This window comes from Papio anubis, chromosome 16 (assembly GCF_008728515.1).
Source record: "Papio anubis isolate 15944 chromosome 16, Panubis1.0, whole genome shotgun sequence".
Lineage (NCBI taxonomy): Eukaryota > Metazoa > Chordata > Mammalia > Primates > Cercopithecidae > Papio > Papio anubis.
Window position 1 is genome coordinate 5,934,981 of NC_044991.1, and position 13,395 is coordinate 5,948,375.

Here is a 13,395-nt window from a genome sequence, read left to right on the forward strand (position 1 = left end):
CAGACAGCAACTCCCTGCCACGGCTTCTGGTCATTGGTCCTCCTGCCTTGAGATGACTGCTGGTAACCCTGCTGCTAATGGTCACCCACTACTCCCCAAGCCAGGCCACCTCTGGCTCCATGATGGAGCTGGGAGCCAGAGCTTGGTTCAGGGATTTCGGCCTCGTCAGCCTGGCCTAGTGGTTCTCAGACCAGGTTCTGGTTTCCTGTTCAATGACCACCTGCCCCCAGGCCTGGGACCTGAGGCCGCTCTTGCTCCTCTCCTTGCCCAGCTGAGCCCTGCCTGGGGCTATTACCCATTCCGAGCAGCTTCAGAGAGCTCCACGGGGTTGGCATATCACAGATGACAAAACTGAGGTTCAGCAGAGTCAGAAAGCCGGAGCTCCCCCCGCCCCCACCCCTACACCCTCCTATCCTGAGCTGAAGCAGGGGTGACAGGTCTGCTTTTCCCACCAGAGAGGGAAACTCCTCCATCTCGAAGGCTCTGCTGGCAGACAGCCTGGGCCAGCTCTGGCCATGACTCAGAGGTCAGGTGATGGCCGCCTCCTGCTCACGCCCGGCTCACACCCACCCAGTTCCCCTGCCCTGGGCCTTTCTTTTGCTCAGCACTCCTTCCCCACCTTGAGAAAATCAACGCCACAAGAGGCGAGTGCGTGGAAGGCTGCTGGGGTGGCGGATCAGCAGGTGAACGCGGTGTGGAAAGATGCCCGCCATCAGAGACCCCCACACCCCTCCCCATGGAGGCCACGCTGACCCGATGCTTAAAAAGGGCGGGGTTGGCCAGGGAAGCCTACCTCAAGCTCAGCTCCTGCCCTGAAAGTCAGAGTGCCCGTGGTGCTGGGCTGGCCTCTGGCTCTCAGTAACATTTGGGCCTCACTGAGGGGCGTACAGGGAGCAGGCCCTGCCTGCTGTGGCTGAGGGGGGAATCCTGACCACCTGGGGACTCGGGAAAACCTGTCTGAGGCTGCAGGGGAGGTGAGAGCAGGTGCTAGCTTGTCCTTCCCAGGCCAGGTGGCCTTCAGCAGGTCACCACCACCCCCCAGGCCCCCTGGGCGCTTCTGTAGCACGGGAGGAGCTGGCAGATCCCGCCCCCACCCCTCCTTCCCTCCCTCAAAGGCTTCAGTGATTCCTTCCCTGCTAAGGCCGGGGCAAAGTCAGGGCCAGTCCCACTCCCGAGCATCCCAGCCCTTCCGTCCACAATCTCCCGATCCTGCCATCAGTGACAGGGATGGTGGAGCAGTAGGGAGGCCTGGACAACAGGCACAGGTCGGCCCCCACCACGCAGACCCTGGGAACCTGTGCTCCCTAGAAAGCAGCAAAGGCCTGAGGGTGAGCACCCTGAAGGGGCGTCCCCAGGGCAGGCACCGCAGACATGAGCTGGGTCGACAGGTTTTATTCCACCCCTTTCCATCCCCATGGCCACCCCAGGCAGGAAGAGACAGGTGTACTGGAGTCTGGTCACTCTGGGGCCCGGCGTGGGCAGACCCCACCAGATTCACATTCTCTGCGGGCAGGTGTGGACGCCAGAGGGCTGGGGCAGGAGGAGCGTGGGAGCGAGCGGCCGACCCCTGTCCCTGACCCAGGCCCCCAGGTAATGCTGACTCATCCGCCTGACACAGACCTGGGCTGAGCCTAGGAGGCTGATGGTATTTCCAACCAAGACAGAAACACAAAGCGACTGAGGCCAGTGAGGAGGTCACCAGGGCTGGCGGGACGGCACAGAGTAAAAAAGTCTCACGCAAACACACACACACGCCACGTGGACACCTCCGCACATGGGGACGTGTCAGTAAAAACTCAAGGCCAGCTGTGAGGCCTCACACGACACTCTGCCGGCCACCAGAGCCCTCCAAGTTGGACATGCCAGAGCCCCGGCCCCGGCCAAAGTCAATGAAAATCCCTTCAGAATCTGAGTCCACGGACTCCAGGATCTGGTCCACCAGGTTCTCCGGGCTGGCGTGGGGCAGGGAGCTGCGGGTGGGATCCAAGCCCTGCTCAGGGGGCTGGGTCGTGGGGTAGAGTCTGCTGGGGCAGGGCCCTGAGTGGGGTGCTGGGGAGGACCTGAAGGCCCCGGCAGAGCCCTGGCCGGGCGGGTCGGAGAAGCCCTGGGGCTCGGGGCAGGACGTCATCTCCGACACGGAGTGCCTGCGGATGCTGGGGCCGCCGGCCGCCGCGCCCTCCGCCTCGTGCTCCTGCACGGGGTTCAGCAGCGGCGTGTTGTAGCTCTTGGAGCGCACCACCGGGTTCTTGGCCAGCACGTCCCCTGAGCGGGAGCGGCGGAGGAGGCGCTTGTCTGGGGAGAGACATGGGCACCGTCACACCAGAGGCTACCTGTGTCCCCGCCTACCTCGGCACGTGCTGCTCACTGCACACTGGGTCCTCGTGCAGGGGCAGCTGCGGGGAAGGCCCAGCCCACGCTGATCCCAGGCCCGGCCCAGCAGGTCCTGCCACCACAAGCTCTGACGCTAGCGCAGGTTCTGGTCTCTCTTCTCCAGCCTAGGCCCAGCCTGGACACACAGGACCTCAAGTCAAATGCCTGGGTTTGAACCTGCACCCTGCCAGCAACCTGTGTTTGACCCTAGGTCAGTTACCTAACCCCCGTGCCTCAGTTTCTCCACTTGTGGAAGTGTATGGACTTTGGCACCTGCTGGACGTCTACACTTTCCTAGGCAGGTACAGCCCCTGCCCCACTGGAGCTGATGTCCAAGGGGATGAAGCGGGGGGCGGCAAGAAGTCCACGCAGGCGAGCCATGGGGCCAGGTTGTGGGGCTATGATGGGGGCAGATGGGGACAGGCCCTCCACGTAAGGTCAAGGCGGGGATTCCATCCTGGGGATGCAGGGAGCCTGTGGTCAGGCAGTTGTAAATGGGCCTCACTGGCCGCAGCATGGAGAGTAATAGACTGTGGGGGCCGAGGGCAGACATGGGGACTCGAGGAGGAGGCCCCTTGGGTCATCTGGGCAGGAGGCAGTGGCACTGGTGGCTGAGGCTGGTGACAGGGCAGGGTTCGGGCTCTCATTTGGGACCCTGCAGTCCAAAGAGTGGCCACCAGGTGGCAGGCGACACACACGAGCGGCTCAGGGGCCTTTCCCGGACCAGGGGAAGAAGGTCCCATCAGGCACGGGCTGAGGTCCTGCCACCCAGGGCTACACCGAGCCTGAGTGGCTCAAAGTTCTCCAGCGGCCAGGGCACCACCTGAGCTGAGACACACCGGTAGGCAGGTTTTACACCAGCAGGTGGGGATGGGGAGCCCCTCTGGATGAGGAGGGCATAGTCCCAAGTGGGCCTTGCCCCAGCTCTGTTCCCTCTGCCTGGGATGCTCCCAGCCTCCAGCTAATGGTGGGACACGGAGGGGACTCACTGGTCGGCTTCCCCCGCTGGAGGGGAGGGGCGTGGCCTCGGGCTGATGCACAGCAGGTACTCAGAGGACACTGCTGCAGGATCGCAGAGGCTCTCCGTCAAGGGAGCAACGTGGCCAGCTGTGCTGGACGCACCAGGTAGCCCCGGGACGCCGCCCACCCCCAGACCTCGTCCCTCCCAGCCTCAGTTCCCTAACTGAGCCAGGAATCCTCAGGCTTCAGCATGTGCATGTTCTGAGCACTCCGCCGGACCCATTTCTGACTTTCAAGACTGTCCATGAATGTGGCCTCCTGGGGAACGCAGAGCCCTGGTGGGACTCTCCAAGGTGTCACCACATTACTGCTCATGGTGTTAGCCCACCGTCACGGATCCCCAGGTCCAGGCCAGCACACGGCAGGCTGGGGGCTGCTGCCCGGCTGAGAACCAGTCTGGAGTCAGATCCTGGTTCCGCCATGGGGCCTCGGCTTGCCCATCTGTTCACAATGGACAGGGCCCATGGTCACCCCTACCCCAGCCCAAGGCCCAGGCAGACCCCTACCCAGGATGCAGGAATGGGTGAAGGGCCCCTCGCTGGAGTGGAGGCCGTAGGTGCCCAGGTATGGCGACACCACCTTCTGAACCAGCATCTCCAGGCGCAGGTAGTCCTCGGTCACGCCCCTGGACTCATGTACCCCCTGCAGGAGAGTGGGGTGGGGGGTAGGGGGGGTCATGCACCTGAGCTTGGTGGCCCCAGGCTCTCAACCGTATGTCCCACCCACCAGAGAGCCTGTCCTCTGCCTCCCGCCTCCCATTCCCATGGGCTCTCTGTCCCCATGGCAGGGCCCACAGTGGTCTCCCAGCCCCTCTCAGAGCATGTGGCCTGAGTCACTCTGCTGCTCACAGCAGCATCATGACCTGGGAGACCACGGTGTGCCCTGGAAAAAGGCTGTGGCCAGATGAGATGGGCGTTCTGCACCTTCCACCCCTCGGAGGGGCCCTGTACTCAAGAGTCCTAGAGGCTTTGGGCAGTCTCTCCAGAGACACTGGCTGACCCCACCCAGGGAGGGCCAAGATGCTCACCTGGGGCTCCCTGCCCCACAGGGCCAGGTGCAGGCCCCATCCATCAGACACCTCCTCACAAGCCCCTCTCTTCTTCCCATCCCTGGCTCAGGCCACCTCCCCTCATCCGGAGCTCTGAAGAGCTCACCGCTACCTCCAGGCGTATTCGAGCCACGGCCTGGGAGATGAGGCTGCTCACCCAGCTGTGTGCTGAGCGGGGACAAAAGCTCTGTGACCCCAGCACCCCACACAGAGGGCTGGGAGAAAGCTGACATATAGCGAGTGCTTGCCCTCATTAAATGAGTGAATGAATGAATGAGTGAATCCATGAATAATGGAAGACAGCAGGCCTCAAGGGGCTGTCAGGTGGTTCAGGCACAAGATACACGGGGGTAGAATTATTTTTTTCTTGAGACAAGAGTCTCACTGTGTTGCCAAGTTGGACTGCAGTGGTGCGATCTCACCTCACTACAACCTCTGCCTCCCAGGTTCAAGCAATTCTCCTGCCTCAGCCTCCCGAGTAGCCGGAATTACAGGCATGCGCCACCACGCCCAGCTAATTTTTGTTTTAGACGGAGTCTCCCTGTGTCGCCCAGGCTGGGGTGCAGTGGCGCGATCTCGGCTCACTGCAAGCTCCGCTTCCTGGGTTCACACCATTCTCCTGCCTCAGCCTCCGAGTAGCTGGGACTACAGGCGCCCGCCACCACGCCCGGCTAGTTTTTTTGTATTTTTAGTAGAGACGGGGTTTCACCGTGTTAGCCAGGGATGGTCTCGATCTCCTGACCTCGTGATCCACCCGCCTCGGCCTCCCAAAGTGCTGGGATTACAGGCTTGAGCCACCGCACCCGGCCAATTTTTGTATTTTTAGTAGAGACAGGGTTTCGCCATGTTGGCCAGGACGGTCTTGATCTCCTGACCTTGTGATCTGCCCGCCTTGGCCTCCCAAAGTGCTGGGAGTGTCCCCACAGACCCTAATTTTAAAAGATCTTCACGGGAATTCAGAACGATAAAGAGGGCTTTGCACCTGCGAGACCTGGGGTGTGGCTGGGCTCCTGCCCTTGTTAGCTCCCAGCAAGCAGGACTTGAGTCTCCTACCTGTAAAATGGGGTGGCCGGCAGTGCCTGTGCGGTCCTGCAACAGCGCTATGAGCTGGCCAATCGCGAAGTGTGGTGCCTGGGAAGGGCAGTGTGCGGAAACCCCCGGCTTGCGGTAGATGCCACTGGGGGCCCCACTCCTTTCTGGGGCAGGTACCCTCTCCCCACCTGCTGTGAGGGGGCTAACAGCTCTCAGAATGTCTTCCCCAGAGCTGACCCACTGACGAAAGACCTCTGGACAGAAATGACTGGGCCACTGTGCGTGCGTGTGCATCCGCGCATGTGTGTACTAAGTGCACATGCACGTGTAGTGTGTGCAAGCATGCATGTGTATAGTATGTGCATGTGCATGTGTGTGTTGGAGGTGGCTACAACCCCAGGCTGGCCGACGCAGGGTATAAAGGCCCAGCCTTGTGCCTAGGAGGAACAGGTCTGCGGCTTGAGCTCTCCTGAACCCACAGCTCCAACCGGCTGCTCCCTGGTCCCAGGTCCTGACAGGCTTCTCCTCTGATCGGGCCCTTCCTTAAATCTCGTGCCCCTAAATCCTCGTCTCATGCTCTGCCTGTGGGCATCTGAGCCCAATTATTGCCCTACGGTCCCCATGCCCGACGCCGTGCCCACTGCACCCACCTGCAGCACCAGCAGCATCTGCACGATGGCAGGGGGCACGCGGGCATGGGCCCGGGCCAGCGCATCCTCTAGCTTCACACTGAGGGTGATGGCGTTCCGGAAGTGCAGCAGGGCCAGCTGGCGCACCGACGGCTCCTTGCCCTGTGGAGGGAAGGCACCCCACCCCACCAGCTGCGGTCACAGGCGTCCTCATCTCCCCTCTCCCGGCCCTGGGACCCCAAAGGGGGAAAAGACCTGCTGACCCTCAGGCCCCTCCACCCGTTCTCCTCAGATGACCCTATCCCAAGGATAGAGGGTCCCTTCAGTTTCCTCTGGCAGTGAAAGGGTTACTGTCACAGAGCCCCCTACTCTGTGCCTCGCTGCTGCTGCTGGGGGACTCACGGGGAGGGAGGCGTCCATATCTGCAGCTTGAGCAGGTGGAAACAGGCTCCGAGCAACTCAGAAAGCCCAAGGAGAGCAGCACAGAGCAGAGCAGGTGTGTGCATCCCCCAGCCCGGCAGCCCCCCTCTGTAGAGTGAGGCCAGGGTGGGCACGGCAGGGGCACTGGGCTTCCCTCCCCAGGGCTGGGCCGCCCACCTGCACCGGGTAGAAGATGGCCTGCAGCATGGGCAGCACGTCACTGAAGAAGAAGTCCCAGGTCTCTGCCAGCGAGTCCAGCAGCTTCTGTCCTGTGGGCAGGGGGGCCGTCACCACTGGGCCTGGCTGGCTCTGGCAGATGCCTCCACTCACCCACGATGGGTTGTCGGAGGATGCGGGAGTGGAGGGCCTGGGCTCAGGCCCCTGGAGGCACCTGCCCAAGGTCGACGTCCAGCTCCACAGCTCAGCTGTTCTGTGGCCCTGGGCCCACTGCTTAACCTCTGTCTTCCATTTATAAAATGGGGCTAAGGGATCAGCCTCCCAGAGCTGAGGGCATGAAATGAGAACAGGGAACTTGGCTCAGGGTCTGCTCCTGGCAGATGACAGCTACCAATTCCCAGGCCTTTGTCACATACCAGACCCACACAAGTGAGAGCCACAGAGGTATACATCTGGCACAGGTGAGACCCACACAGGTACACCCGGCACAGGTGAGAACCGCATAGGGGAGATCTGCACAGGCAAGACCCACACAGGTACACCCGGCACAGGTGAGACCCACACAGGTGTGATTGGCACAGCGGTTTCAGCTCACATCCTAGTCTCATCAGATCCTCCTAATAACCCAGTTAAGCAGTTGATCTCACCTACCCACAGACCTCCTCCCTCCTCCCCCTACACTGCCTGCCCCTCCAGCAAACATTTACAGAACACCTACTCTGTGTTAGCCCTGATACTGGGCACTGGGGACGCAGCTGAGCCCCAAACAGCCACTGATCCATCACATGGCAGGGAAGTGGGACACTGAGCAGGATCATAAGGGCAGTGGCTAGCAGTGACTGACCCCCACCAAGCAGACAGAGGCTGAGCCTCCGAGGAAAGGGTGCAACACAGTCAGTCGCCCGGAGGACCCAGGGCCAGGCCAGCTCAGGCTGCCTGTGGTCAGGTCTGGGGAGCCACGGAGACCACTTCCAATAGCAGCACCAAGTCCAAGGGAGGAGAGGGTGCAGAGGGTCAGGCAGGGAGGGCTTCCTGGAGGAGGGGCGATCCAAGCTGGGCTTGCCAGACTTAGTGGTATGGGGACACATCTTAACAGGTGAGCCTCTGAAGCAGATACATAGGTAGCAGACATCGGGACCAGCTCTGCAGGATTTCTGCTGGCCCTGGGAGGAACGGTGCCATTCACTGGGTGAGTGACCCTTGTGGGATGGGGACAGCCACCCAAGCTGGCTCTGAGCTCCGGTGGGAAGGGCAATGTGTAGGACCCTTGGCCTTTCTGCCCGGACTGAGCGGCGCTGGGATGAGGGCTGCTGGGTCCAGGGATGCACAGTCCAAGGGTGTGTCCCCAAGGCCTCTGCTGTCCACCGGAAGCCAGACGAGCAACTGGCGAGAGAGATCTTGGTGTGGCCGCCTCTGAGTGAAGAGAAAAGCGTCGCCGGCTGTCTCTGAGGCTGCAGCCCCGGCCAGAACTGCTTTGAAGTTTCCATGGGAACGTGGAGGCTGAACAGGGACCTTTGCCTCTTTTCCGCACTCTCTGGGCCCTGCCCCTACTCCTGGAAGCCCCCAGGTTCATGTAGGTTCGAGGGCACTAGGAGTGGGACACAGCCAGGAGCAGCCCCGGGGGCTGGGGGCGAGCTGTACTGGTCCCCATCTTCGGCTCCCGGCCTGGTGGCCAGCCCTCTGCCCTCCCGGGTAGCCCACGCCTGGCTCCGAGGGCGACGGGGGCCAGCAGGAATGCCCCGGACGGGCGGATGCTCACCGCCCGCCAAACCGTGCCCGCACACAAAGTCCCTTCAGTTCCCCTCTGCCGCGGCAGGAAGAAAGGCGGCTCAGTTCCCAGGCCAGCCGGGGGGTGGCTCTGGGCACCGGCCAGGCCCGCGTTCTGCTGAGCGCAGGCCGTTCTCCAGCCCACGGGGCGGAAATACTGCGGAAAGCAGATGTTGTAAAACAGAATCCAGGCCCCAGCTGGAGCCACACGGTGACAAGAGGCCAGGAAGGGCAGCCTCGTGGCTGGTGGGGCCCCTCTGTGGGGCAGTAGGGTTAGTCAGAGGCAGGCACGGGGCGACCCCAGGAAGTTCCTCCAGGCGGACTCAGTGGCATCCTCTATGAAAGGGGTGACACACGTCCCCACGTGGGCAGGTGGAAAGTGGAGATTAAACAGCACTGGGCATCTGCTGCCGGCAGGACGGGGCCGGGGTGCGCGCGCGCCGTGCCTTGACTCCAGCCCAGCAGTAGCAGGGGCTGATGCAGTCGAGCGGCCCTGCAGTAGCTCCACGCTGGCTCCCACCCTGCGGTTCTCACTGTGGGCGCAGGCCGGGGTCTTTCCTTTGTCTGAGTGCTGAGGGCCTTGTGCAGGCCCTGGAAATGAACAACCCTGTCTCAGTCCCTGTCGGGAGAGCCAGGAACAGGAAGGAGCACAGGGCAGTGTGAAAAACTATGCGCTGGGTGGACCAGGTCAAGGGCGTCTGGCATGGGGACGGCCGAGGCACAGGCATGGAGGCAAGTGTGTAAAGCAGCACAGCTGGATAACGTGACCCACACTGGGTTTGGATTCCCTGGTGGACGAGTGATGGCAGATCCCAGGGCCCGGCAGAGGACCAGGAGCTCCTGCCCAGAGGTCCCAAGTTTCAGGTTGCCAAGGAGTTGCCCGGCTGCAGCTGGAGCCGATTCCCTTAAGCCACACAGAGGCCATCGAACAACCACCCTGGCTTCGGTCCAGCCTTCCTCCCCTTCCTAGGGAGGGAGCCCTCCACCTCAAGGCCGCTCCTCCAGGCTCTCTGCTTCCAGGTCCCGCTCTGCCCAGGGGCTGAAGTCCAAGGCCTCCTTGGAGGCAGAGAAGGGGCAGGGGGCAAGGTCCTGGGGCTGCCCCACAGGAGGCCATCACCACCCTCCGGCAGAGTTGCAAGCTCTGTAGGGACAGCTCCCACTGGAACTCAAGCAGGGGTCGGGGGCAGGAAGGGGGAGGCCCCTGAGGCCACCCATCTGGGTGTGGACTTGGCTATGCCCCCATTGCATGGGGCCGAAAGGGACCAGACATTCCCCTGAACAGACCACACTTTGAGGCCCTACTCAAGGGCCACTGCCTCCATGCAGCCCTCTGACTGTCAAGGTAGAATGAACCCTTTCTTCTCCAGGACACTCCTTCACATTGACATTCATCACACTGGACCGTCACCCTCTGGTCCGTGTCTCTGTCCCCAATTGGGCTGTGAGTCCCTGCAGGGCAGGGCCAGGGTCTCCTCCATCTCTGGGGCCCCAGAGGTCACCTGGGCCTGACATGGAGAGAACACTCAAGTGGACAGACTCTGTTCAAACCCACATTGCTAAGACAGGGGTGCTGAGGCCGGAGAGGAAACCCTGTGTCTGCAACTTCGTGGGAACTGGAGGCCAGGGCCTTGGACTCCCAGCTTAGAACCCAGTGCCTGTCCCTGAGGCCTGGGGAGACCAGGCAGGGTTGGCGAGGTGGAAGAGGATGCTGGGCCCCTAGGTGGGGCCTCTCAGGGCTGCCCTCTGCCCCTTCTGCTGGGCAGGCACCACTGCTGGGAGGCTGCTCCGGACAAAGCTCCACTCAAGCCACACAAAACTCCCTTCTCCGAGAGCCCCAGCTCCCCTGGGCTAGACCTGGTGGGAGGCACAGGCACTACTGGAATGTGCCGCATCAGGCAAGGGGCGTGGGCGGGCATCTTCCTCAGGTGCCAAATGCTCACAGCTCTGTCCTGCCAGCCTAGATGCTGCCTCCTCCAGGAAGCCTTCCCAGAACCCCCGTGTCTCCCCCACAGTCTGATGGTTCTCATAGCCTCTCTTCGTGTTCCTGTCTTGGCTGGACCCACCCAACATGTGCATTGGAGGTGAGGAAGGACCATGACACGCAGCTCCAAGGTCCCCTGAACATGCCAGGCCTCTGGGCCTGTGTCCTCCTCTGTGGAACGGGCTAATAACTCTTTTTCCCAGGGTCAGAAGGAGGCCTGGAGGAGGAGCCTGGGGCAGTAGAGTGAAGAGTATGGGTTTGGGAGCCGGTGGCCTGCTTGGCACCCTGCCTCTGTCACGGAGCAGCTGTGTAGCCTGGGAGGGACACCGTGCCTCACTTTCCCCATGTTCAGTGCTAACAATGGTGGCTTCTTCACAGGGTTGTGGAAATCAAATGAGTTAGTAGATGTGAAACACTCGGGACAGTCTAGCAGGGAGGGACGCAGACGCCCAGTGCCTGGTGCACAGGTGCTCAACACACAGGTACAGCGCAGGCCCGATCCCAGCACAGGGCCGGGTGCTCAGCACGGCCTGAGCAAAGCAGCATCCGTGGGAACTGAGTGGCCCCCGTCAGCTGACCCCGCTCCCAGGGCAGCTCGCTCCTGCAAGGTTGCACACGCTTCTGCTGCTACCCGAGGCTCTCCGCCACAGGGAGCCCCATCCTGCACAGTGAAACCAGCGGGGACCTCGCCCTCTGCCATGAGAAGGGTAAAGGGTGTGTGCCCTAAAGTCAGGCAGACCTGGGTTCGAGTCCCGCCTCCGCCCCGATGTGCACGGTAGATGTAGGCAAATCACCTCTCATCACTGTGCTCTCCCACTCAGGAACAAGAACTTGAAGGTCCCCGTGGGTGGCTGGGAGCCTCGACAGAGAAAACTCAGCTGAGCCCTGGACCCTGTCCCCTCCTCTGTGAGTATCGGCGACCTCAGCCCTAACCCACTTCTCCTCTGACTGCAAAGACGGGGACAGGGGTTCTTCCAGGCTGCGGGAACAGAACTCACCAGGCCCGGAAAGCCCCGTGGGCAGGGAGGGGAAGCAGGGCTTTTCCCTGATGTCTCGTAGCCCTCCTTGGCTCCAGCAAGTTCGGGGGGGCAGACCCTCTCCCAGGGTCCCCTCTGGGTAGGGATCTCGGCCCTGCTGCCCCAAGGCTGTATGTGGTCCTTCCAAGCCCTCCGGACCAGAGAGCCACACCTCACACCGAGACGCCCCAGCGTGAGGCCCCGCAGCCAGCCAGCACCCAGCACGGTCCAGAGTGGCCGCCATGGGGACCACACTCACCCTCGTAGAAGCGGATCTTGTCCCGAAGGATCACCATGCCTTTTGTCAGCAGCTGATTCTGAAGGTAAACACAGAGGGGGTGTCACCGCCCTTGTGGATGCCTTGGGGTGTCCTGGCCAGCAGGGCCCCCGAGAGTCCATCCACCAGGGAGCAGCCGAGGCTTAAAGGGGGAGGAGACTCACCGAGGTCCCACAGTCCACCTGCTGCAGGGCCTGAGCATCGGTTCTCTCAGGGGGCAACTGACCCAACCCTGGGTTGTCACGAGACAGGGGGTGGTCACACGGACATCCCGAGAAATGGGCAGGGCCTACAGCCCCTTGCACTGGGCTTAGCTGGGCAGGCAGAAGCCTGGCATGTCCCACAGTGACAAAAGGACTTTGCAAGGACTTTGCAGCAAGAGGGGGCTCTCATTACCAAAGGTGGGGCCTGTCAGCTGCCACCCTACCTCAGGGACCCTGCACGCATTGCCTGAGGTGGCTTGGCTGAGAAGCATGCTGTGTGGTCTCAGCAACCCAAGTGTCTGCCAACGAAAGAATGGACCACAAAATGTGGCCCATCCACACAAAGAAATGAAGCACTGACTTGCGCTCCAATGAGAAAAACCTGATGCTGACAGAAAGAGTCCAGACAAAAGACTCCACACGCTCGTGTGATGCCACTGATACGAAATGTACAGAATCGGCCGGGCGCGGTGGCTTACGCCTGTAATCCCAGCACTTTGGGAGGCTGAGGCGGGAAGGTCACCTGAGGTCGGGAGTTCGAGACCAGCCTGACCAACATGGAGAAACCCCATCTCTACTAAAAATACAAAATTAGCCAGGCGTGGTGGCACATGCCTATAATCCCAGCTACTCAGGAGGCTGAGGCAGGAAAATCGCTTGAACCTGGGAGGCGGAGGTTGCGGTGAGCAGAGATCATACCACTACACTCCAGCCTGGGCAACAAGAGCAAAACTCTGTCTCAAAAAAAAAAAAAAAAAAAAAGAAGAAGAAGAAATGTACAGAATCGGCAAATCCAGAGACACATGGTTGCCTCATACTGGGGAGGGCTTGGCGGGGGGAGGGATTACCAATGGGTACAGGGTTTCTTTCTGGCGTGATGAAAAACTCCCAGAATTAGATGGGGTGAGGTTGTATACTTTTGTGAATATACTAAAAACTCACTGGGTGCAGTGGCTTACACCTGTAATCCCAGCACCTTGTGAGGCTACGACAGGAGGATCGCTTGAGCCCAGGAGTTCAAGACCAGACTCTGGACAACAGAGCAAGACCCCATCTCTACAAAAAATTAAAAAATTAGCCAGGTGGCGTGTGCCTGTGGTCCCAGATACTCAGGAGGCTGAAATGGGAGGATCTCTTGAGCCTGGGAGGTTGAGGCTGCAATGAGCCATCATCACACCACTGTACTGCAGCCTGTGCAACAGAGTGAGACCCTGTCTCAAAACACACATGTAAACACCATTAAACTGTACACTTTAAAAGGGTGAATCGTATAGCATGTGAATTATACCTCAATAAAGCTGTTAAATAACAATTTTTTTTAAACCCCTAAAACAACATGATGCGAGGGACCACGGGTTCATCCTCAACTCTACTCACTTGGCAAGGTGGGTGCCTCGCTCCCAGCCTGCATGAGACGCGCCTGCACTGAGCAGGGCCCTGGGCACCGCAGCAGCC

General features: G+C 61.0%; 1 protein-coding gene across 4 annotated transcripts in view; it reads right to left on the minus strand.

The window, feature by feature from the left end:
* Positions 1–1,376: 1,376 nt before the first annotated feature.
* Positions 1,377–13,395, minus strand: part of PRR5 (proline rich 5) — a 67,296-nt gene continuing 55,277 nt past the window's right edge. For all 4 annotated transcript variants that reach the window (XM_031656213.1, XM_009217474.3, XM_009217475.3 and 1 more), the window contains 5 exons: positions 11,720–11,777; positions 6,697–6,788; positions 6,121–6,261; positions 3,897–4,032; positions 1,377–2,292 (listed from right to left, as the gene is read on the minus strand). In XM_031656213.1, coding sequence (XP_031512073.1) covers positions 1,817–2,292; positions 3,897–4,032; positions 6,121–6,261; positions 6,697–6,788; positions 11,720–11,777 — 903 coding nt within the window. In that variant the 3' untranslated portion in view covers positions 1,377–1,816. The remainder of the gene's footprint in view (positions 2,293–3,896; positions 4,033–6,120; positions 6,262–6,696; positions 6,789–11,719; positions 11,778–13,395) is intronic.